Source organism: Halictus rubicundus, unplaced genomic scaffold (assembly GCF_050948215.1).
Source record: "Halictus rubicundus isolate RS-2024b unplaced genomic scaffold, iyHalRubi1_principal scaffold0115, whole genome shotgun sequence".
NCBI classification, from domain to species: Eukaryota; Metazoa; Arthropoda; class Insecta; order Hymenoptera; family Halictidae; genus Halictus; species Halictus rubicundus.
In genome coordinates this window covers 422,797-446,489 of record NW_027488656.1, presented here as the reverse complement: position 1 = coordinate 446,489, position 23,693 = coordinate 422,797, and the positions used below count along the sequence as shown (strand labels likewise).

The window sequence follows — 23,693 nt, the reverse complement described above, 5'->3', positions numbered from 1 at the left end:
GATAGGCGATAGGATAGGATATGGGATAGGATACGATATAGGATAGGATAGGATACAGAATAGGATAGGATAGATGATATTATAGGAAAGAGGATAGGATAGGATAGAGGATCGGATAGAGGATAGGAGACGATAGAGGATAGGATAGGGGATTGGACACGATAGAGGATAGGATATGGGTTAGAATACGATAGAGGATAGGATAGGGGACTGGATAGGATAGATGATAGGATACGATAGAGGATATGATAGGGTAGAGGATAGGATAGGATAAAGGATAGGATAGGATTGAGGATAGGATAGGTTAGAGGATAGGATAGAGGATAGGATAAGATGGAGGATAGGATAGGATAGAGGAGAGGATAGGATAGACGATAGTATAGGGGATTGGATTGGATACAGGATAGGATACGATAGAGCATAGGATAAGGGATTGGATAGGATAGAGGATAGGATAGGATTGAGGATAGGATATAATGGAGTATATAATAGGAATGAAGATAGGATAGGGTTGAGGATAGGATAGGATAGAGGATAGGATAGGATAGAGGATAGGATAGGGGATAGGATTGGATAGAGGATAGGACAGGATAGATGATAGGATAGGATAGAGGATAGGATAGGATAGAGGATAGGATAGAGGATAGGATAGGATAGAGGATAGGATAGGATAGTGGATAGGATAGGATAGAGGATAGGATAGGATAGAGAATAGGGTAGAATTTGGATAGGATAGAGGTTAGGATGGAGGATAGGATAGGATAGAGGATAGGATAGGATTGTGAATAGGATATGATAGGATAGAGGATAGGATAGGATAGAGGTTAGGATAGAGGATACGATAGGATAGAGGGTAGGATAGGATAGAGAATAGGATAGGATTGAGGATAGGATAGGATAGAGTATAGGATAGGATAGAGGATCGGATAGGGTAGAATTTGAATAGGATAGAGGATAGGATAGGATTGAGGATAGGATAGGATAGAGGATAGGATAGGATAGAGGATAGGATAGGATAGAGGATAGGATAGGATAGAGGAAAGGATAGGGTTGAGGGTAGGATTGGATAGAGGATAGGACAGTATAGATGATAGGATAGGATAGAGGATAGGATAGGGTACAGGATAGGATAGAGGATAGGATAGGATAGAGGATAGGATAGGATAGAGGATAGGATAGGATAGAGGATAGGATAGGATTGAGGATAGGATAGGATAGAGGATAGCATAGGATAGAGGATATTATAGGATAGATGATATTATAGGTAAGAGGATAGGGTAGGATGGAGGATACGATATTATAGAGAATACGATCTTACAGAGGACAGGATACGATAGAGGATAGGATTTGATAGAGGATAGGATAGAGGATTGGATAGGTATAGAGTATAGGATAGGATAGAGGATAGGATAGGATAGAGGATAGGATAGGATAGAGGATAGGATACGATTGAGGACAGGATAAGTTAGAGGATAGGATATGATAGAGGGTAGGATAGGGGATAGGATAGGATAGAGGATAGGATAGGATAGAGGATAGGATAGGATAGGATAGATGAGAGGATAGGATAGAGGATAGGATAGGATAGAGGATAGGATAGGATAGAGGATAGGATAGGATAGAGGATAGGATAGGATAGAGGATCGGATAGGATAGAGGATAGGATAGTATAGAGGATAGGATCGAATAGAGGATAGCATAGGGGATTGGATAGGATAGGATAGAGAATAGAATAGGATAGAGGAAAGGATAGGATATAGGATAGGATAGGATAGAGGATAGGATTGGATAGAGGATTGGACAGGATAGAAGATAGGATAGGATAGTGGATAGGATAGTGGATAGGATAGGATAGAGGATAGGATAGGATAGAGAATAGGGTAGAATTTGGATAGGATAGTGGATAGGATAGGTTAGAGTATAGGATAGGATAGAGGATAGGATAGGATAGAGGATAGGATTGAGGATAGAGCATAGGATATAGGATAGGATAGGATTGAGGATAGGATAGGATAGAGAATAGGATAGGATAGAGGATAGGATAGGATAGGATAGATGAGAGGATAGGATAGAGGATAGGATAGGACAGATAATAGGATAGGATAGAGGATAGGATAGGATAGAGTATAGGGTATAGGATTGTATTGGATAGAGGATAGGATAGGATAGAGGATAGGATAAGTTAGAGGATAGCATATGATAGTGGGTAGGATAGGGGATAGGATAGGATAGAGGATAGGATAGGATAGGATAGGATAGAGAATAGGACCTTATAGAGGATAGGATACGATAGAGGATAGGATAGGATAGAGGATAGGATAGAGGATAGGATAGAGGATTGGATAGGATAGAGGATATTATAGGATACAGGATAGGATAGGATAGCGGATAGGATAGGTATGAGGATAGGATAGGGTTGAGGAGAGGATAGGATAGAGGATAGGATAGACGATAGGATAGAAGATAGGATAGAGGATAGGATAGAGGATAGTATAGGGGATTGGATAGGATATAGGATAGGATACGATAGAGGATAGGATAGGCGATAGGATAGGATATGGGATAGGATACGATATAGGATAGGATAGGATACAGAATAGGATAGGATAGATGATATTATAGGAAAGAGGATAGGATAGGATAGAGGATCGGATAGAGGATAGGAGACGATAGAGGATAGGATAGGGGATTGGACACGATAGAGGATAGGATATGGGTTAGAATACGATAGAGGATAGGATAGGGGACTGGATAGGATAGATGATAGGATACGATAGAGGATATGATAGGGTAGAGGATAGGATAGGATAAAGGATAGGATAGGATTGAGGATAGGATAGGTTAGAGGATAGGATAGAGGATAGGATAAGATGGAGGATAGGATAGGATAGAGGAGAGGATAGGATAGACGATAGTATAGGGGATTGGATTGGATACAGGATAGGATACGATAGAGCATAGGATAAGGGATTGGATAGGATAGAGGATAGGATAGGATTGAGGATAGGATATAATGGAGTATATAATAGGAATGAAGATAGGATAGGGTTGAGGATAGGATAGGATAGAGGATAGGATAGGATAGAGGATAGGATAGGGGATAGGATAGGATAGAGGATAGGATAGGATAGAGGATAGGATAGGATAGAGGATAGGATAGGATTGGGGATAGGGTAGGATAGAGGATAGGACAGGATAGAGGATAGGATAGGGGGTTTGATAGGATTGAGGATAGGATACGATAGACGATAGGATAGGATAGAGGGTAGGATAGGATAGAGAATAGGATAGGATAGATAATATTATAGGAAAGAGGATAGGATATGATAGAGGATACGATATTATAGAGGATAGAATAATATAGAGGATAGGATAGGATAGAGGATAGGATAGGATAGAGGATAGGATAGGATATAGGATAGAATAGGAATGAGGATAAGATAGGATAGAGGATTGGATAGGATGGAGAAGAGGATAGGATAGATGATATTATGGGAAAGAGGATAGGATAGGATATAGGATACGATATTGTAGAGGATAGGATAGGATAGATGATATTATAGGATAGAGGATACGATATTATAGAGGATAGGATAGGATAGAGGATATTATAGGATAGAGGATACGATATTATAGAGGATAGGATATTATAGAGGATAGGATAGGATAGAGGATCGGATAGGATATGATAGAGGATAGGATAGGGGATTGGATAGGATAGAGGATAGGATATGGGATAGAATACGATAGAGGATAGGATAGGGGATTGGATAGGATAGATGATAGGATAGGATTGAGGATAGGATAGGATTGAGGATTGGATAGGATTGAGGATAGGATAGGATTGAGGATAGGATAGGATAGAGAATAGGACTTTGTAGAGGATAGGATACGATAGAGGATAGGATAGGATAGAGGATAGGATAGGATAGAGGATAGTATAGGATAGAGAATAGGATAGGATAGAGGATAGGATAGGATAGAGGATAGGATAGGATAGAAGATAGGATAGAATAGAATAGAGGAGAGGATAGGATAGAGGATAGGATAGGACAGATAATAGGATAGGATAGAGGATAGGATAGGATAGAGTATAGGGTATAGGATTGGATTGGATAGAGGATAGGATAGGATAGAGGATAGGATAAGATAGAGGATAGGATAGGATGGAGGATGCGATAGAGGATTGGATAGGATAGAGGATAGGATTGGATAGAGGATACGATAGGATAGATTATAGGATAGGATCGAAGACAGGACAGGATAGAGGATAGGATAGAGGATAGGATTAGACAGGGGTAGGATAGGATAGAGTATGGGATAGGATTGAGGATAGGATAGGATAGAGGATGGGATAGGATAGTGGATACGATATGATAGAGGATACGATATTGTAGAGGATAGGATAGGATAGATGATATTATAGGATAGAGGATACGATATTATAGAGGATAGGATAGGATAGAGGATAGAATAGGATAGATGATAATATAGGAAAGAGGATAGGATATGATAGAGGATAGGATAGGATAGAGGATAGGATAGGATAGAGGATATGATAGGATTGGGGATAGGGTAGGATAGAGGATAGGACAGGATAGAGGATAGGATAGGATTGAGGATAAGATAGGATGGAGGATAGGATAGGATAGAGAAGAGGATAGGATAGATGATATTATAGGATAGAGGATACGATATTATAGAGGATAGGATAGCATAGAAGATACTATAGGATAGATGATATTATAGGAAAGAGGATAGGATGTGATAGATGATACGATATTATAGAGGATAGGATAGGATAGAGGATAGGATAGGGTACAGGATAGAATAGGATTGCGGATAAGATAGGATAGAGGATAGGATAGGATAGAGGATAGGACAGGATAGAGGATAGGATAGGGGGTTTGATAGGATAGGGGGTTTTATACGATAGACGATGGGATAGGATAGACGATAGGATAGGATAGAGAATAGGGCAGGATTTATGATATTATAGGAAAGAGGATAGGATATGATAGAGGATAGGATATTATAGAGGATAGCATAGGATAGAGGATAGGATAGGATAGAGGATAGGATAGGATAGAGGATAGGATAGGATAGAGGATAGAATAGGATTGAGGATAAGATAGGATAGAGGATAGGATAGGATAGGATAGAGAATAGGATAGGATAGAGAATAGGATAGGGTAGATGATATTATAGGAAAGGGGATAGGATATGATAGAGGATCCGATATTATAGAGGATAGGATAGGATAGAGGATAGGATAGGATAGAGGATAAGATAGGATAGAGGATAGGATAGGATAGAGGATAGGATAGGATAGAGTATAGAATAGGATAGAGGATAGTATAGGATAGAGGATAGGATAGGATTGAGATTAGGATATGATAGGATAGAGGTTAGGATAGGATAGAGGATAGGATATAAGATTGGATAGGATAGAGGATAGGATACGATGGAGTATACGATAGGGGATTGGATAGGAGAGAGGATAGGATAGGATTGAGGATAGGATAGGTTAGAGGATAGGATACAGGATAGGATAGGATAGAGGATAGGATAGAGGATAGGATAGAGGATAGGATAGAGGATAGGATAGGATAGAGGTTAGGATAGGATAGAGGATAGGATAGGATAGAGGATAGGATAGGATAGAGGATAGGATAGAGCATTGGATAGAGGATTGTATAGGATAGAGGATATTATAGGAAAGAGGATAGGATATGACAGCGGATAGGATAGGATGGAGTATAGCATAGGATTGAGGATAGGATAGGGTTGAGGAGAACTTAGGATAGAGGATAGGATAGGATAGAGGATAGGATAGGATGGGATAGAGGATAGGATATAAGATTGGATAGGATAGAGGATAGGATACGATGGAGTATACGATAGGGGGATGGATAGGAGAGAGGATAGGATAGGATTAAGGATAGGATAGGTTAGAGGATAGGATACAGGAAAGGATAGGATAGAGGATAGGATAGGATAGAGGATAGGATAGGATAGAGGATAGGATAGGATAGAGGATAGGATAGGATAGAGGATAGGATAGGATAGAGGATAGGATAGGATAGAGGATAGGATAGGATAGAGGATAGGATAGGATAGGATAGGATAGAGGATAGGATAGGATAGAGGATAGGATAGGATAGAGGATAGGATAGGATAGAGGATAGCATTTGATTGAGGATATTATAGGATAGAGGATAGGATAGGATAGAGGATCGGATAGGTGATTGGATAGGATAGAGGATAGGATAGGGGATTGGAATGGAATAAATTGTAGAACAGGATAGGGGATAGGATACGATAGAGGATAGGATAGGATAGATGATATTATAGGAAAGAGGATAGGATAGGATAGAGGATAGGATAGGATAGATGATATTATAGGAAAGAGGATAGGATATGATAGTGGATACGATATTATAGAGGATAGGATAGTCTAGAGGAGAGGATAGGATAGAGAATAGGATAGGGTAGATGATATTGTAGGAAAGAGGATAGGATATGATAGTGGATACGATATTATAGAGGATAGGATAGGATAGATGATATTATGGGCACGAGGATAGGATATCATAGAGGATACGATATTATAGAGGATAGGATAGGCTAGAGGAGAGGATAGGAATAGAGGATAGGACAGAGGATAGGATAGGGGATTGGATAGGATAGAGTATAGGATAGGATTGAGGATAGGATAGAGTTGAGGATAGGATAGGATAGAGGATAGGATAGGATTGAGGATAGGGTAGGAAAGAGGATAGGATAGTAAAGAGGATAAGATAGGATAGAGGATAGGATAGGATAGAGGATAGGATAGGATAGAGGATAGGATAGGATAGAGGATAGAATAGGATAGAGGATAGGATAGGATAGAGGATAGGATAGGATAGAGGAGAGGATAGGATAGAGGAAAGGATAGGATTGAGGATGGGATTGGATAGAATATAGGACAGGATAGATGATAGAATAATATAGAAGATAGGATAGAGGATAGAGAATAGGGTAGAATATGGATAGGATAGTGGATAGGATAGGATACAGGATAGGATAGGATAGAGAATAGGATAGGGTAGAATTTGAATAGGATGGAGGATAGGATAGGATAGAGGATAGCATGAGATAAAGGATAGGATAGGGTTGAGGACAGGATCGGATAGAGGATAGGATAGGATAGAGGATAGGATAGGTTAGAGGATAAGTTAGGATAGAGGATACGATAGAGGTTACGATATGATAGGCGATATGATAGGATAGAGGATAGGATAGTATAGTGGATAGGATAGGATAGAGGATACGATAGGATAGAGGATAAGATAGGAAAGTGGATTGGATAGTAAAGAGGATAGGATAGGATAGAGGATAGGGTAGGAAAGAGGATTAGATAGTAAAGAGGATAGGATAGGATAGAGGATAGGGTAGGATAGAGGATAGGATAGGATAGAGGATAGGGTAGGATAGAGAATAGGATACGATAGATGATATTATGGGAAAGAGGATAGGATATGTTAGAGGATACGATATTATAGAGGATAGGATAGGATACCGGATAGGATAGGATAGAGGATAGTATAGTATAGAGGATAGGATAAGATAGAGGATAGGACAGAGGATAGGATAGGGGATTGAATAGGACAGAGGATAGGATAGGATTGAGGATAGGATAGGATAGTGGATAGGATAGGATAGAGAATAGAATAGGATTGAGCATAAGATAGGATAGAGGATAGGATAGAATGGAGAATAGGATAGGGGATTGGATAGGATAGAGGATATGATAGGATTGAGGATAGGATAGGAAACAGGATAGGATAGTAAAGAGGATAGGATAGGATAGAGGATAGATTAGGATTGAGGATAAGATAGGATAGAGGATAGGACAGAGGATAGGATAGGGGATTGGGTAGGATAGTGGATAGGATAAGGATTGAGGATAGGATAGGATACAGTATAGCATATAATAGAGGATAGGATAGGATTGTGGATAGGATAGTATAGGAGATAGGATAGGATAGAGGATAGTATAGTATAGAGGATAGGATAGGATAGAGGATAGGATAGGATTGAGGATAGGATAGGATAGAGGATAGGATAGGATAGAGGATAGGATAGGATAGAGGATAGGATAGGATAGAGGATAGGATAGGATAGATGATAGGATACGATAGAGGATAGGATGGGATAGAGGATAGGATAGGATAGAGGATAGGATGGGATAGAGGATAGGATAGGATAGAGGATAGGATAGGATAGAGGAAAGGATTGGGGATTGTATAGGATAGAGGAGAGGATATGATTGAGGATAGGATAGGAAAGCGGATAGGATAGTAAAGAGGATAGGATTGGATAGAGGATAGAACAGGATTGAGGATAAGATAGGATAGAGGATATTATATAATAGAAGATAGGATAGGATAGAGGATAGGATAGGATAGAGGATAGGATAGGATAGAGGATAGGATAGGATAGAGGATAGGATAGGATAGAGGATAGGATAGGATAGAGGATAGGATAGGATAGAGGATAGGATAGGATAGAGGATAGGATAGGATAGAGGATAGGATAGGATAGAGGATAGGATAGGATAGAGGATAGGATAGGATAGAGGATAGGATAGGATAGAGGATAGGATAGGATTGAGGATACGGTAGGATAGAGGATAGGGTAGGATAGAGAATAGGATAGGATAGATGATATTATGGGAAAGGGGATAGGATATGTTAGAGGATACGATATTATAGAGGATAGGATAGGATACAGGATAGGATAGGATAGAGGATAGGATAGGATAGAGGATAGGATAGGATACAGTATAGCATATAATAGAGGATAGGATAGGATTGTGGATAGGATAGTATAGGAGATAGGATAGGATAGAGGATAGTATAGTATAGAGGATAGGATAGGATACAGTATAGCATATAATAGAGGATAGGATAGGATTGTGGATAGGATAGTATAGGAGATAGGATAGGATAGAGGATAGTATAGTATAGAGGATAGGATAGGATAGAGGACAGGATAGGATTGAGGATAGGATAGGATAGAGGATAGGATAGGATAGAGGATAGGATAGGATAGAGGATAGGATAGGATAGAGGATAGGATAGGATAGATGATAGGATAGGATAGAGGATAGGATGGGATAGAGGATAGGATAGGATAGAGGATAGGATAGGATAGAGGATAGGGTAGGATAGAGGATATTATAGGATTGACGATAAGATAGGATAGAGGATGGGATAGGATAGAGGATACGATAGGATAGAGGATATTATAGAAATAGAGGGTAGGATAGGATAGAGGATAGGATAGGATAGAGGATAGGATAGGATAGAGGATAGGATAGGTTAGAGGATAGGATAGGATAGAGGATAGGATAGGATAGAGGAAAGGATATGATAGAGGATAGGATTGGGGATTGTATAGGATAGAGGAGAGGATAGGATTGAGGATAGGATAGGAAAGCGGATAGGATAGTAAAGAGGATAGGATTGGATAGAGGATAGAACAGGATTGAGGATAAGATAGTATAGAGGATATTACATAATAGAAGATAGGATAGGATAGAGGATAGGATAGGATAGAGGATAGGATAGGATAGAGGACAGGATAGGATAGAGGATAGGATTGGGGATTGTATAGGATAGAGGAGAGGATAGGATTGAGGATAGGATAGGAAAGCGGATAGGATAGTAAAGAGGATAGGATTGGATAAAGGATAGAACAGGATTGAGGATAAGATGGGATAGAGGATATTATATAATAGAAGATAGGATAGGATAGAGGATAGGATAGGATAGAGGATAGGATAGGATGGAGGATAGGATAGGGTAGAGGATAGGATATTATTGAGGGTAGTAGAGGATAGAGAATGGGATAGAATAGAGGATACGATAGGATAGAGGATAGGATAGGATAGAGGATAGGATAGGATAGAGGATAGGATAGGATAGAGGATAGGATAGGGTAGAGGATAGGATATTATTGAGGGTAGTAGAGGATAGAGAATGGGATAGAATAGAGGATACGATAAGATAAAGGATAGGATAGGATAGAGGATAGGAGAGGATAGAGGAGAGGATAGAGGATAGGATAGAGGATAGGATAGGATACAGTATAGCATATAGTAGAGGATAGGATAGGATAGAGGATAGGATAGGATTGAGGATAGGATAGGATAGAGGATAGGATAGGATAGAGGATAGGATAGGATAGAGGATAGGATAGGATAGAGGATAGGATAGGATAGATGATAGGATAGGATAGAGGATAGGATGGGATAGAGGATAGGATAGGATAGAGGATAGGATAGGATAGAGGATAGGGTAGGATAGAGGATATTATAGGATTGACGATAAGATAGGATAGAGGATGGGATAGGATAGAGGATACGATAGGATAGAGGATATTATAGGATAGAGGGTAGGATAGGATAGAGGATAGGATAGGATAGAGGATAGGATAGGATAGAGGATAGGATAGGATAGAGGATAGGATATTATTGAGGGTAGTAGAGGATAGAGAATGGGATAGAATAGAGGATACGATAAGATAAAGGATAGGATAGGATAGAGGATAGGATAGGATAGAGGAGAGGATAGAGGATAGGATAGAGGATAGGATAGGATAGAGGATAGGATAGGATAGAGGATAGGATAGGATAGAGGATAGGATAGGATAGAGGATAGGATAGGATAGAGGATAGGATAGGATAGAGGATAGGATAGGATAGAGGATAGGATAGGATAGAGGATAGGATAGGATAGAGGATAGGATAGGATAGAGGATAGGATAGGATAGAGGATAGGATAGGATTGAGGATACGGTAGGATAGAGGATAGGGTAGGATAGAGAATAGGATAGGATAGATGATATTATGGGAAAGGGGATAGGATATGTTAGAGGATACGATATTATAGAGGATAGGATAGGATACAGGATAGGATAGGATAGAGGATAGGATAGGATAGAGGATAGGATAGGATACAGTATAGCATATAATAGAGGATAGGATAGGATTGTGGATAGGATAGTATAGGAGATAGGATAGCATAGAGGATAGTATAGTATAGAGGATAGGATAGGATAGAGGACAGGATAGGATTGAGGATAGGATAGGATAGAGGATAGGATAGGATAGAGGATAGGATAGGATAGAGGATAGGATAGGATAGAGGATAGGATAGGATAGATGATAGGATAGGATAGAGGATAGGATGGGATAGAGGATAGGATAGGATAGAGGATAGGATAGGATAGAGGATAGGGTAGGATAGAGGATATTATAGGATTGACGATAAGATAGGATAGAGGATGGGATAGGATAGAGGATACGATAGGATAGAGGATATTATAGAAATAGAGGGTAGGATAGGATAGAGGATAGGATAGGATAGAGGATAGGATAGGATAGAGGATAGGATAGGTTAGAGGATAGGATAGGATAGAGGATAGGATAGGATAGAGGAAAGGATATGATAGAGGATAGGATTGGGGATTGTATAGGATAGAGGAGAGGATAGGATTGAGGATAGGATAGGAAAGCGGATAGGATAGTAAAGAGGATAGGATTGGATAGAGGATAGAACAGGATTGAGGATAAGATAGTATAGAGGATATTACATAATAGAAGATAGGATAGGATAGAGGATAGGATAGGATAGAGGATAGGATAGGATAGAGGACAGGATAGGATAGAGGATAGGATTGGGGATTGTATAGGATAGAGGAGAGGATAGGATTGAGGATAGGATAGGAAAGCGGATAGGATAGTAAAGAGGATAGGATTGGATAAAGGATAGAACAGGATTGAGGATAAGATGGGATAGAGGATATTATATAATAGAAGATAGGATAGGATAGAGGATAGGATAGGATAGAGGATAGGATAGGATGGAGGATAGGATAGGGTAGAGGATAGGATATTATTGAGGGTAGTAGAGGATAGAGAATGGGATAGAATAGAGGATACGATAAGATAAAGGATAGGATAGGATAGAGGATAGGATAGGATAGAGGATAGGATAGGATAGAGGAGTGGATAGAGGATAGGATAGAGGATAGGATAGGATATAGGATAGGATAGGATAGAGGATAGGATAGGATAGAGGATAGGATAGGATAGAGGATAGGGTAGGATAGAGGATAGGATAGGATAGAGGATAGGATAGGATTGAGGATACGGTAGGATAGAGGATATTACATAATAGAAGATAGGATAGGATAGAGGATAGGATAGGATAGAGGATAGGATACGATAGAGGATTGGATAGGATAGAGGATACGATAGGATAGAGGATATGATAGGATAGAGGACTGGATAGGATAGAGGATAGGAGAGGATAGAGGATAGGATAGGACACCTGATAGGATAGGATTGAGGATAGGATAGGATAGAGGATAGGATACAGGATTGGATAGGATAGAGGATATTATATAATAGAGGATAGGATAGGATAGAGGATAGTATAGGATACAGTATAGGATAGGGTAGAGGACAGGATAGGATAGAGGATAGGGTAGGATAGAGGATAGGATAGGACAGAGGGTAGGATAGGATGCAGTATCGGATAGGATTGAGGATAGGATAGGATAGAGGATACGATAGGATTGAGGATAGCATAGGATACAGTATAGCATATAATAGAGGATAGGATAGGATTGTGTATAGGATAGTGTAGGGGATAGGATAGGATAGAGGATAGTATAGTATAGAGGATAGGATAGGATACACGATAGGACAGAGGATAGGATAGGGGATTGGATAGGATAGAGGATAGGATAGGATAGAGGATAGGATAGGATAGAGGATAGGGTAGGATAGAGGATATTATAGGATAGACGATAAGATAGGATAGAGGATGGGATAGGATAGAGGATACGATAGGATAGAGGATATTATAGGATAGAGGGTAGGATAGGATAGAGGATAGGATAGGATAGAGGATAGGATAGGATAGATGATAGGATAGGATAGAGGATAGGATAGGATAGAGGAAAGGATAGGATAGAGGATAGGATTGGGGATTGTATAGGATAGAGGAGAGGATAGGATTGAGGATAGGATAGGAAAGCGGATAGGATAGGATAGAGGATAGGATAGGATAGAGGATAGGATAGGAGAGAGGATAGGATAGAGAATAGGATAGGATAGGATAGAGGATCGGATAGGAGAGAGGATAGGATAGAGGATAGGATAGGATAGGGGATAGGTTACGATACACGATAGGATAGGATACAGGATAGGATAGGATAGAGTATAGGATAGGGTAGATGATATTATAGGTAAGAGGATAGGATATGATAGTGGATACGATATTATAGAGGATAGGATAGGATAGGGATAGGACAGGATAGAGGATAGGATAGGGGATTGGAAAGGATAGAGGATTTTATAGGATACAGGATAGGATAGGATTGCGGATAGGATAAGATAGAGTATAGGATAGGATTGAGGATAGGATAGGGTTGAGGATTGGATAGGATAGATGATAGGATAGTATAGTGGATAGGATAGGATAGAGGATAGGATAGGATTGAGGATAGGATAGGATAGAGGATAGGATAGGATAGAGGATAGGATAGGATAGAGAATAGGATAGTATAGAGGATAGGGTAGGATAGAGGATGGAATAGGATAGAGGATAGGATAGGATAGAGGATAGGATAGGATAGAGGATAGGATAGGATAGAGGATAGAGGATAGGATAGGATAGAGGATAGGATAGGATAGAGGATAGGATAGGATAGACGATAGGATAGGATAGAGGATAGGATAGGAGAGGATAGGATAGGATAGAGGATAGGATAGGATAGTGTTACGGATTGGGACGGAAAATAAATTATGCTGTACGGGACGAGCACTTTATTCTACCGTCGAACGGCCGTCACTTACTTAGTAAATTTACCAGGAATATGTACAATGTGAAGCCCACCGGTTGGACTTCAGGTTACAATAAATGTGTGAAACCGAGAGAGTTTATGATTATTCTCCGCTGAGCTGAGGAGAACCCGATACCGAAATGATATAGCTAGACCGGTCCCACGACGCGCGACGTCTGAGCTACTATTTATCGATTTGAGAACTATTTCGCGATGTTAACGTTGAGAGATGAACAAGCGATCTGATCGTCGGCGAGCCGCGAGCGGTTTCCTATCACCGCCGGAACGATGACTTGCCGAATTTGAACCCGGGCCAATAGAATGTCTATTATCGCGTCGATAATCGATCCGGCGGCGACAGCCTATGGCACGACTCGCCGTCGATCGACCGTCGATCTCGCGGCGACACGAGCACCCGCCAATAGTGGGGCGGCGCGGTGGATCTCGCGTTCGAGATCTGACGCCACGCGCAGCCAATCCCAAACATTCCGCCCGCCTCGTCATTCATTGACGAAACTGCGCAGCATGAATGGATCGGCAACGAGTGGCGTAGTAGAGTGAGCAATGTGTCGTGCGTGAAAAAATGGGAATTTACAGTGAACCAAGTGAAGATGAGGTGAATGTACAGTGAGGATGAAGTGCATTAATGAGGTGAGTGAATTCTAATTACAATGGGCGGATGAGTTGAAACATTAGCCTAGAGTGAACTTAACCTAAAATGTGCCTACTGTGAATTTTGTAGGCGAGGATCGGGAGAATCGCTCATCCGGTCAGTCTCGGAGGCCTCGCTCGTACCCCCTTCCCCATCGTCCGGTGGCAGCAAGGGAATTAGTTTATGCACCGGCCGGAGGAATTGCGACGTGCCGGTGCGAACTGTCGCGACTCGAATTGAAGCGTCTGGTCCCGGGTGCACGGTTACGACGCGAGCAAGCGGCCACTGCGTAGGCGGAAGAATTTCACTTTTAATTAAGACAAGAGCTCCGGCCTTGATCCGGGCCTTATCCTGGAGCCATTTGACCCGAGGTTGCAGCGAGTTCAGATATTCCCGAGACCAGCGCTTCCAGAAATGCTGCTGCATCTGCTGCACGAGTTGCCACCGGTTTAAGCGAGACGCGGGAAGGTCCGCAAGGCTGGGCTCCAGGATAGCCGTAAGCGGTTCTCCGATCAGGAAGTGCCCAGGTGTAAGAGCCACTGGGTCCTCCGGGTCGTCGGACAAGGGCGTTAAGGGCCTGGAATTGAGACAAGCCTCGATACCGGTCAGGAGCGTGGTCAGCTCCTCAAAGGTCAGCCGCTGCTCGCCGATGATCCTGCGGAGGTGGTGCTTCACGGACTTCACGGCAGCCTCCCAGATTCCGCCGAAGTGTGGAGCCGATGGGGGATTGAATTTCCAGCGGATGCCTTCACGAGAGGCTGCGGCGAAATGGCCTTCCCCCTGGTTCCCTGCTTCTCGAAGAAGTGCCCGGAGCTCGTGGTTGGCACCGACGAAATTCCGCCCGCAGTCGCTGTACAATTCGGCGCAGCGCCCTCGCCGTGCCGTGAACCGCCGTAGAGCGCCCAGGAATGCATCGGTGGACCCGTCGGACGCAGCTTCCAGATGCACAGCCTTCGTGGAAAGGCAGATGAAGACCGCGATGTATCCCTTCGAGGTACGCTGACCACGTCCACGACCGGCTCGGAGCTGGATTGGTCCCGCGTAATCAATCCCAGACCTGAAAAAGGGACGACATGGAGTCACTCGAGTTACCGGCAAGTTTCCCATTTTTGTTAACGCCGTTTGTCCTCTCCAGCGTATGCAGGTGATACATCGCCTGATACAGGACTTGACCATTGGCCGACCCTTGAGTATCCAGCACTCCTGCCGCAGAGTGGCGAGCGTCAGTTGAGTCCCCCCATGGAGGCATCGCCTGTGAGCAGCGTCAACCCACAACCTGGCCAAGGGTGAGTCATCGGGGAGTATGGCGGGATGCGTCCTGTCATAGGCGAGGTTGGCGACCTGAAGGCGGCCTCCAACACGCAGCACTCCGTCTGCATCCATAAACGGGCTGAGTTTAGCTAACCGGCTCCTGGCTGGGACTGGTTGGCCCTTCCTGAGCGCCCGAATCTCCTCCTCGAAATGTGAAGCCTGCTCCTGCCGCAACAGGGTGAGTTGGCACGCGTGTACTTCCGAGGCTGAGAGGGTTGACTCTCCGTTTCTCCTTCCAGGAATCCAACGACGGCACCAGGCCAGGACTCGGAGCAGGCGAGTCAGGTTAGAGAACCGCTCGATCATGGAACCGGATGGGCTCTCCAACCTGCGAACAACGTGGTGCACTGCGAGTTCAGCTCCCTCGTCGCTAGCCTCCGGGCCCGATGAGTCCCGAGGGTGGCCGGGTGATGTGAGCCATCCGGGTCCTCGCCACCACAGATCGAAGCTCGGAAGCTCCGAAGGATACAGGCCTCGGGAAGCGCAGCCAGCCGGGTTCTCCGCGCTGCGGACGTGATGCCACTTGGCGAAGGGCGTCATCCGCTGAATTTCTGCGACTCGGTTCGCAACGTATGTAGGCCAGCGGGAAGGATGACCCTGAATCCAGCTGAGGGCCACCGAAGAGTCGCTCCAGAGGTGTAGGTCGGCATCCTGCAGGTCGAGCACCTTGCAAACGTGCTGGACGAGTCGAGCTAGAAGGAAGGCGGCGCAGAGCTCTAGTCGGGGCAGCGAGACTCGTTTGAGCGGTGCGACCCTTGATTTGGCGACGATCAACGAGACGGTAGCTGCTCCCTCCTCGTTGACGGTGCGGGAGTATACTACGGCAGCGTAGGCGCGCTCCGATGCGTCGGCGAACCCGTGGATCTCGAGCGCCTGGTTGGGCCCGCAGATTCCGAGCCATCGAGGGACGCTGACGGTTTGGAGTGTCGGCAGCTGCTGTTGGAACTTCTGCCAGAGAAGATCCTCCTTGTCGGGCAGTGGTGCGTCCCAGTCAACCTTCAGGAGCCATAAGGACTGCATCAGGACATATAGCCGGTCCGGTGTTGGTCCTGGGGGACCTCAATGCGAGGTCCACCACGTGGGGTAACCCCAGGACCAACACCCGAGGCGGAGTCCTAGAAGACTGGGCGGAGGGGATGGAGCTCCGGTTATTAAACCGGGGCTCCGTGCCTACGTGCGTGAGGTGGAACGGCTGGTCGATTGTTGACGTGTCGTTCGCGACGGCCGCCGCCTCACGCCGTGTGTCCAACTGGCGGGTCTGGGATGGAGAGACCTTGTCGGACCACTGCTACGTCCTGATGGACGTGGCAGTGGTCTCGGACCCGCCGTTGGACACGCCCCTCCGACGTGGCACCCCTTCAGCGCCAAGATGGGCGCTGAAGCGACTAGACGGGGACCTGTTGAGGGCCGTGATTATCGGCTCCGCCTGGCCTTCGGCCAGGGAGCGCGGGGTGAATGAGGGGGCGGCCTGGATTCGGGACACGTTACAAATGATTTGTGACGTGGCGATGCCCCGGGTCCAGGCTCAGCCCCCGAGAAAGACCGTTTACTGGTGGTCGGGCGAGCTGGCCGAACTCCGTTGTTCGGCCGGCCGTGCCCGCCGCCAGTACACCCGCGCCCGTCGCCGCCATTTCCTGGGCGGCGACGCGGAGCCGAGGGTCGCCGAGCTGTACAGGGAGTACAGATCGGCGGCCGTGGCCCTCAAGCGAGCTATTGCCGCAGCTAAGGCCAGGGCCTGGGACGAGCTCCTGCTCACCCTCCGTGACGATCCGTGGGGACGCCCATATAAGGCGGTGCTTGGGAAGCTCCGCCCCCGGGCGTCCCCTGTCACGGAGAGGTTGGACCCGGAACTTCTGGGGCGCGTTATCGATACCCTCTTCCCCCTCGCGGAGGAGGGGAGGTGGGTACGCGCCCCAGGTCCGACCATGGGATGGTCGGACGAGTTCCGGGTCACCGAGCTGGAGCTTGACCGGGCCGTCCGGGAGCTCCGGGCCGGGGGCAAGAAGGCCCCTGGCCCCGATGGGGTTCCCGGGAGCGTAATGGTCTTAGCCATAGAGGTCCTCGCCCCGGCGTTCAGGAGCGTCATGGACGCGAGCCTGCGCCGGGGAGTCTTCCCCACTGTTTGGAAGCAAGCGTGCCTGGTTCTCCTCCACAAGGAGGGGAAACCCGCAGAGTCTCCCTCTGCATACCGGCCGGTATGTTTACTCGACGAGGCGGGCAAGCTATTCGAAAGAATAATTGCCGCCCGCCTCGTCGATCACCTGTCGCGGGGTGGTCCCGACCTGAGCGACAGCCAGTATGGATTCCGGAGGGGGCGCTCTACAATAGACGCATTAGAGCGTCTGCGCCTCCTCCGGGAAAGGGCTGTCGCTCGGGGCGGGGTGTTGATGGCTGTTTCGTTGGACATATCCAACGCTTTCAACACCCTGCCCTGGTCGGAGATAATGGGGGCCCTGGACCATTTCCAGGTGCCCCCTTATCTCCGGGAGGTGGTCGGCGACTATCTCCGCGACAGGGAGGTGGTGTTCACCGGCCGGTATGGCATGGTTTATACGAGGGAGACGCACCGCGGGGTTCCACAGGGGTCCGTCCTTGGGCCACTCCTGTGGAACCTAGCGTATGACGCGGTGCTGCGGGTTGTCCTCCCCCCGGATACGGGTGTCATCTGTTATGCAGATGACACCCTGGTTTATGCCGAGGGGGAGGACTGGAGGAGGACCAGGCACCTTGCTGAGGCCGCCCTGGACTGCGTGGTCGGGCGAATCCGCAGAATGGGTCTGACGGTGGCCGCCGCAAAGACCGAGGCGATCTGGTTATACGGATCGTCTCGGTCGCCGCGGCCACCCCGTGGTCGGGACCTGTGGATTCGCGTCGCTGAAACCTCCGTCGCGATCGGGCCCAGGATGAGGTACCTGGGCCTGATCATAGACGGCCGCTGGCGATTCGATGGACACTTCGAGCTCCTCGCCCCCCGACTAGAGAAGACGGCAGCCGCATTGGCGCGGCTGCTGCCGAATGTCGGGGGGCCGGATTTGAAAGTACGCCGCCTATATGTGGAGGTGGTGCGGTCTATAGCCCTGTATGGGGCCCCCGTATGGCACCGCTCGCTCGAGGCCAGCACGCCCAGCCGCAAGCTCTTTGAAAGAGTGCGGCGGCGGCTGGCCTTGCGGGTCATACGGGGGTACCGCACCATCTCCACCGAGGCGGCGGGACTCCTCGCCGTGATTCCACCCTTCACTGTGGTGGCGGCGGAGCGGGCGAAGCTATACCACATCGCCCGCTCCTTCCGCCGCCCGCCGGGGGTGGAACTCACGCGCGAGGAGGAGGAGGAGCTCGAGGGCCAGAATCGCCAGGCCCGGACGGAAAGTTTATCGGAGTGGAGGGCGCTGCTAACGCCCTCCACACGTCCGATTGTCCGGGCCCTCCTGCCCATATTTCTTATATGGTGCGGGAGGCGGGGAAGGTTGACCTTCCGCCTCACGCAGGTGCTCTCCGGCCATGGCTGTTTTGGAGAGTACCTGCACAGAATGGGGCGGGAGCCGACGGCGCAGTGCCACCACTGCGGCGAAGATGTCGACACGGCGCGGCACACTCTGGAGGAGTGCCCTGCTTGGGCCGGGCCGCGCCGTGTCCTGCGAGCCGCAGTGGGCGGGTGGGACCTCGCGCTGCCGACCGTGGTCGACCACATGGTCGACAGCGTGGGGTCGTGGAATGCGGTGGCCTCCTTCTGCGAGGACGTTATCGGGCAGAAGGAGGCCGCCGAGCGGGCCCGGGAACGGGACCCGGGCTCCGCGAGGAGGGTGTGGGCGCGGGGACGACCACCGCGCCGGCGTGTGCCCCCCACGAGGGGGGCGGTGAGGGATGGGAGGGCGCGGGGGTCTCCCCCGCGTCAACCATTGCCCCCGGGAGTGGGGGGCGCCGGGGGTTTGGCGCGGGGAGTATCCCCGCGTCCTGTTTCGCCCCCACCTGTGGGGGCACTGAATTTGGGGGCCCGGGGTGCGAGCTGACCCGGGCCCCCGGGGGGAGTGTAGCTCCCCCCCGTGATTGGCCGACACCCCCCGGGATAGTTTCCCGGTTAGTGGGGGGTGTCGGTCCCCCCTCCCCCCGATAGGGGAGGGGGACCGTGGGGGGTTTTTGGGGAAAGGAAGGGTCGGGGCGTGCCGGATCGCGCCTCCGACGGCCCTTCCTTCCGGTGGCGGCGTCCTCTTGCTCTGGCCGGGGCTGGTTCCTTCGGGACACCGGCCCCGAGCGGGGCACGAGGACTCCGGGAGCTGTGGGTGGACCGAGCTGGGGCTCGGGAAGCCCAATCCGAAGGCTCCAGGGATGGGGACACCGGGCGGGTCCCTCCGCCCGGGGTCCTATAGCGTAGGCAGTGGGGGAGGTTAACCCCTCCCCCGGGGTATGATGATAGCTGGGAGGTGTCCTGTTGAGTACTCGCGTGATCCAGGCACCTCCCGTGTAGCTTAGGCGGGCGTGAGGTTTTAGTGGGTAGTCTCCGGGGGCTCCGCCCCCCGGAGAGAATCCCACATAACCCCGGCTCCCCCCAGGGAGTCGGGGTATGTATAAAACATTTCCTCACGATAAAAAAAAAAAAAAAAAAAAAAAAAGGACTGCATCAGGACCTTGGCGACGATCGTGACCGGGGATAGCCAGCCTAGCGGGTCGAATAGCTGAGCAGTACCGCTGAGCACAGATCGCTTTGTGTATCCTGAGTTCCGGGTCGAGGCGGCAGCGGAGACCTGAAAGCAATCCAATGACGGGAGCCAGCGGATACCTAGGACGCTGTGAGACGTCGGAGAGTCCCATTCGACTATCCCCTTCCGTTCCTCGGGGGAGAGTCCTTCCAGGAGTTCCCTTGAGTTGGCTGCCCACTTCCGAAGAGGAAATCCGCCCGCCATGAGGAGCTCTCGAATTTCCTGCTGCTTGCTCCGAGCCTCGGGAAGGGAGTCAGCTCCGGTGAGGACGTCGTCCATGTAGATGTCCCTCTGGACGGCCTGCGAGCCTCGAGGGTACCGATGCTCTTCCAGTTGGGCGAGTTGGTGCAGGCAGCGAATAGCCAGGTAAGGAGCACAGGCGAGCCCGTAGGTTACGGTACTCAGCTCGTAATCTACGATGCCTTCTCGTTGTGCAGGTCTCCACACGATCCTCTGCCACCGTCGGTCCTCGGGATGAACGAGAATCTGCCGGTACATCTTCTCTATATCAGCAGAGAAGACGAATCGGTGCCGACGCCACTTCAGCAGCACGTCCGCCAGATTCGGTAGCAGGTTCGGGCCCCGGAGGAGGAAGTCGTTGATAGACTTCCCGTTCGACGTGGGCATGGAGCCGTTAAAAACTACCCTCAGTTTGGTCGTAGTGCTGCTCTCCCGCAGCACCCCGTGATGAGGAAGGTAGTAGGTGTTCACATGAGAGGGAGATGTCGAGGACATGTGCCCAAGCGCCTCGTAGGTGGCCAGGAAGTCTTGATAAGCTACCCTGAACTCCGTGGAACGACGAAACTTGGAGCTCAGGCCGTCAAGTGTCCGCACGGCGGTGCGCCTGGATTCTCCCAACTCCGGTCGGGTCTTGAACGGCAAACGCACCATGAACCGTCCATCTGGCTGCCGATTGTAGGACGCGGCGAAGTGGTCCTCGGCTCTGCGGTCCTCCTCAGTGACAGGAATCGACACCTCGATCTCCTCTTGCTCCCAGAACCTAGACAAGGAGGCCATCAGCTCTCGATCTACTCGGCAGTGGTGAACGGGGGCCTCGACCCGATCCGCAGAACCCCTGCAGCTCGCCGACCGGGATCCTCCTGTCAAGATCCAGCCGAAGAGGGTTTCCTGAGCCACTGGCGTGTGTGGGGGCCCCTTCTTGACACCTTCGAGGAGTATGAGGTCGTAGGACTCGGCTCCCAGGAGAATGTCGACAGGATCGGAGTGATGGAAGCCCGGGTCAGCCAATTTCAGCCCCTGAATGTGAGGCCAGCCGCCGGGCGATGGTAGATGCCTAGGCTGATACGTTGAGAGTTCCGAGATCACGTAGGCCTGAATCCTTAAAGGTGTCTCCTGCCCGTGATGAGTCGAGATGGTCAGCTCCGTCTTCCCCCGGGTAAACTGAGCCCTTGAGCGGCCGACTCCGCGAAGAGGAATACGGGCCTGATTTCTCCGGAGGCCAAGCCGCTGCGCCAGTGCTTCGGAGACTAGTGAGACTTCGCTTCCGGGGTCTATGAGTACTCGGACAAGACTGCGGTGACCAAGCGGACCTAGAACTGACACCCGAGCGGTGCCGAGAATAACCGCGGAACTACTTACGGGCGTGGACACCTGCTGCACGTGAATTCCAGCTGAGCTATTCTCCTGAGTGGGTGGAGCTGCATCGTGAATCATAGTGTGGTGTTTCCCCTCGCACCGCTGGCAGCGTTTAGCAGACTTGCAATCGTGCGCTTGATGGTTGCCGAGGCAGTTGAAACACAGGCTCAGTCTTCGGACCGTGTCCTTGCGCTCGGCGGGAGTCTGATCGCGGAATTGTCGGCAGTTCTGGATGTAATGCTGGTCCTGGCAAAGACAGCAGGACCTCCCGGCAGCGCCAACCTTGGACACCTGGTGCACCTTGAAGCCCCGGGCCTGCGAGGTTTTCCGGGGTGCTGTACCTTCAGGCTGGGGAGCCTCTAATGCTTCGCAGGTTTGTAGGCGACCGATCATGAAGGTCTTCAGTTGCTCCAGCGTGGGTAATTCTTTACAGAACTTCACCGACTCCTCCCACTCACGCCGCGACTGCCGGTCAAGCCGCTCGACGGTTAGTTCGACGATCCAATCTGTGGCGTTGGTGACCGGACGATCCAGATTGGCCAGAGCATCGACGGCGTCGAAGGTCTCGTCGAAAAGCCGCTGCATCTCGGCGGAGGACTCCTTATGGACCGGAGGGAGCTTCGTCAGCAGTCGGATTTGAGCCTGTACCAGCAACCGTCGATTCTCGAAGCGATCCTCCAGCTTCTCCCAGGCGACTTGGAAATTCTCAGCGGTCGTCTTGACGTTCTTCAGTAGGGACGCTGCGCTGCCCTTCATGCATCCCTTTAAATAATGGAGACGCTCGACCGGAGAGAGAGAAGCGTCCGCAATGATAAGCGACGTAAATAGATCGCGAAACGGAGGCCAGTCCTTGTACTGTCCGTCGAACGTTGGAAGAGACATCTTGGGCAACACTGCGCGTGACCTTGCGGAGGTCGTCTCGCCTGCCGTTGAGTTTGAATTTGCTGCTTCCTTAACGGTCGCCGCGGCCTGCAGCTCTGATATCATGTCTCGCAACAATCCAGACTGTTCGATGAAATCCTGCTGGACGTCCTCGTACTCATCGGCCTTGAGGTAAGAGCTTTCCCGAACCTTCGTGTCCGTCTCAGCTGCGGCTCTAACGAGAGAATCTCCCTTCCGAAAATCAGCCCACAGCTCTTGCAGCGTGCTAAGGCCAGCTTGCAGCATTCCCATGGAGATGTTGGCTTTTCCTCGCTTCTTAAGGTTTACAACGATTCGGGAGATCCGTTGGCCGATGATCCGTTGATTTCCCACAAGGTCAGCCATTGTTTGGTTCACGAATTCAAACTTACACTAAGGTCACGAAGTATTAACTGTTCACTTTTCAGTGGACTGCAGCACTGAATCCGGCTCGAAGGACCAATGTTACGGATTGGGACGGAAAATAAATTATGCTGTACGGGACGAGCACTTTATTCTACCGTCGAACGGCCGTCACTTACTTAGTAAATTTACCAGGAATATGTACAATGTGAAGCCCACCGGTTGGACTTCAGGTTACAATAAATGTGTGAAACCGAGAGAGTTTATGATTATTC

The 23,693-nt window shown here is 48.4% G+C and overlaps 1 protein-coding gene across 1 annotated transcript; it reads right to left on the bottom strand.

Annotated features, from left to right (window-relative positions):
* Window positions 1–14,626: 14,626 nt before the first annotated feature.
* LOC143363754 (uncharacterized) lies at window positions 14,627–23,421 on the bottom strand. Its single transcript, XM_076804293.1, has 2 exons — window positions 20,488–23,421; window positions 14,627–16,879 (listed from the first exon to the last, which is right to left on the bottom strand). Exons 1-2 carry the CDS (start codon window positions 23,419–23,421, stop codon window positions 14,627–14,629), a joined length of 5,187 nt encoding a protein of 1,728 aa, XP_076660408.1.
* Between the last annotated feature and the right edge of the window lie 272 nt (window positions 23,422–23,693).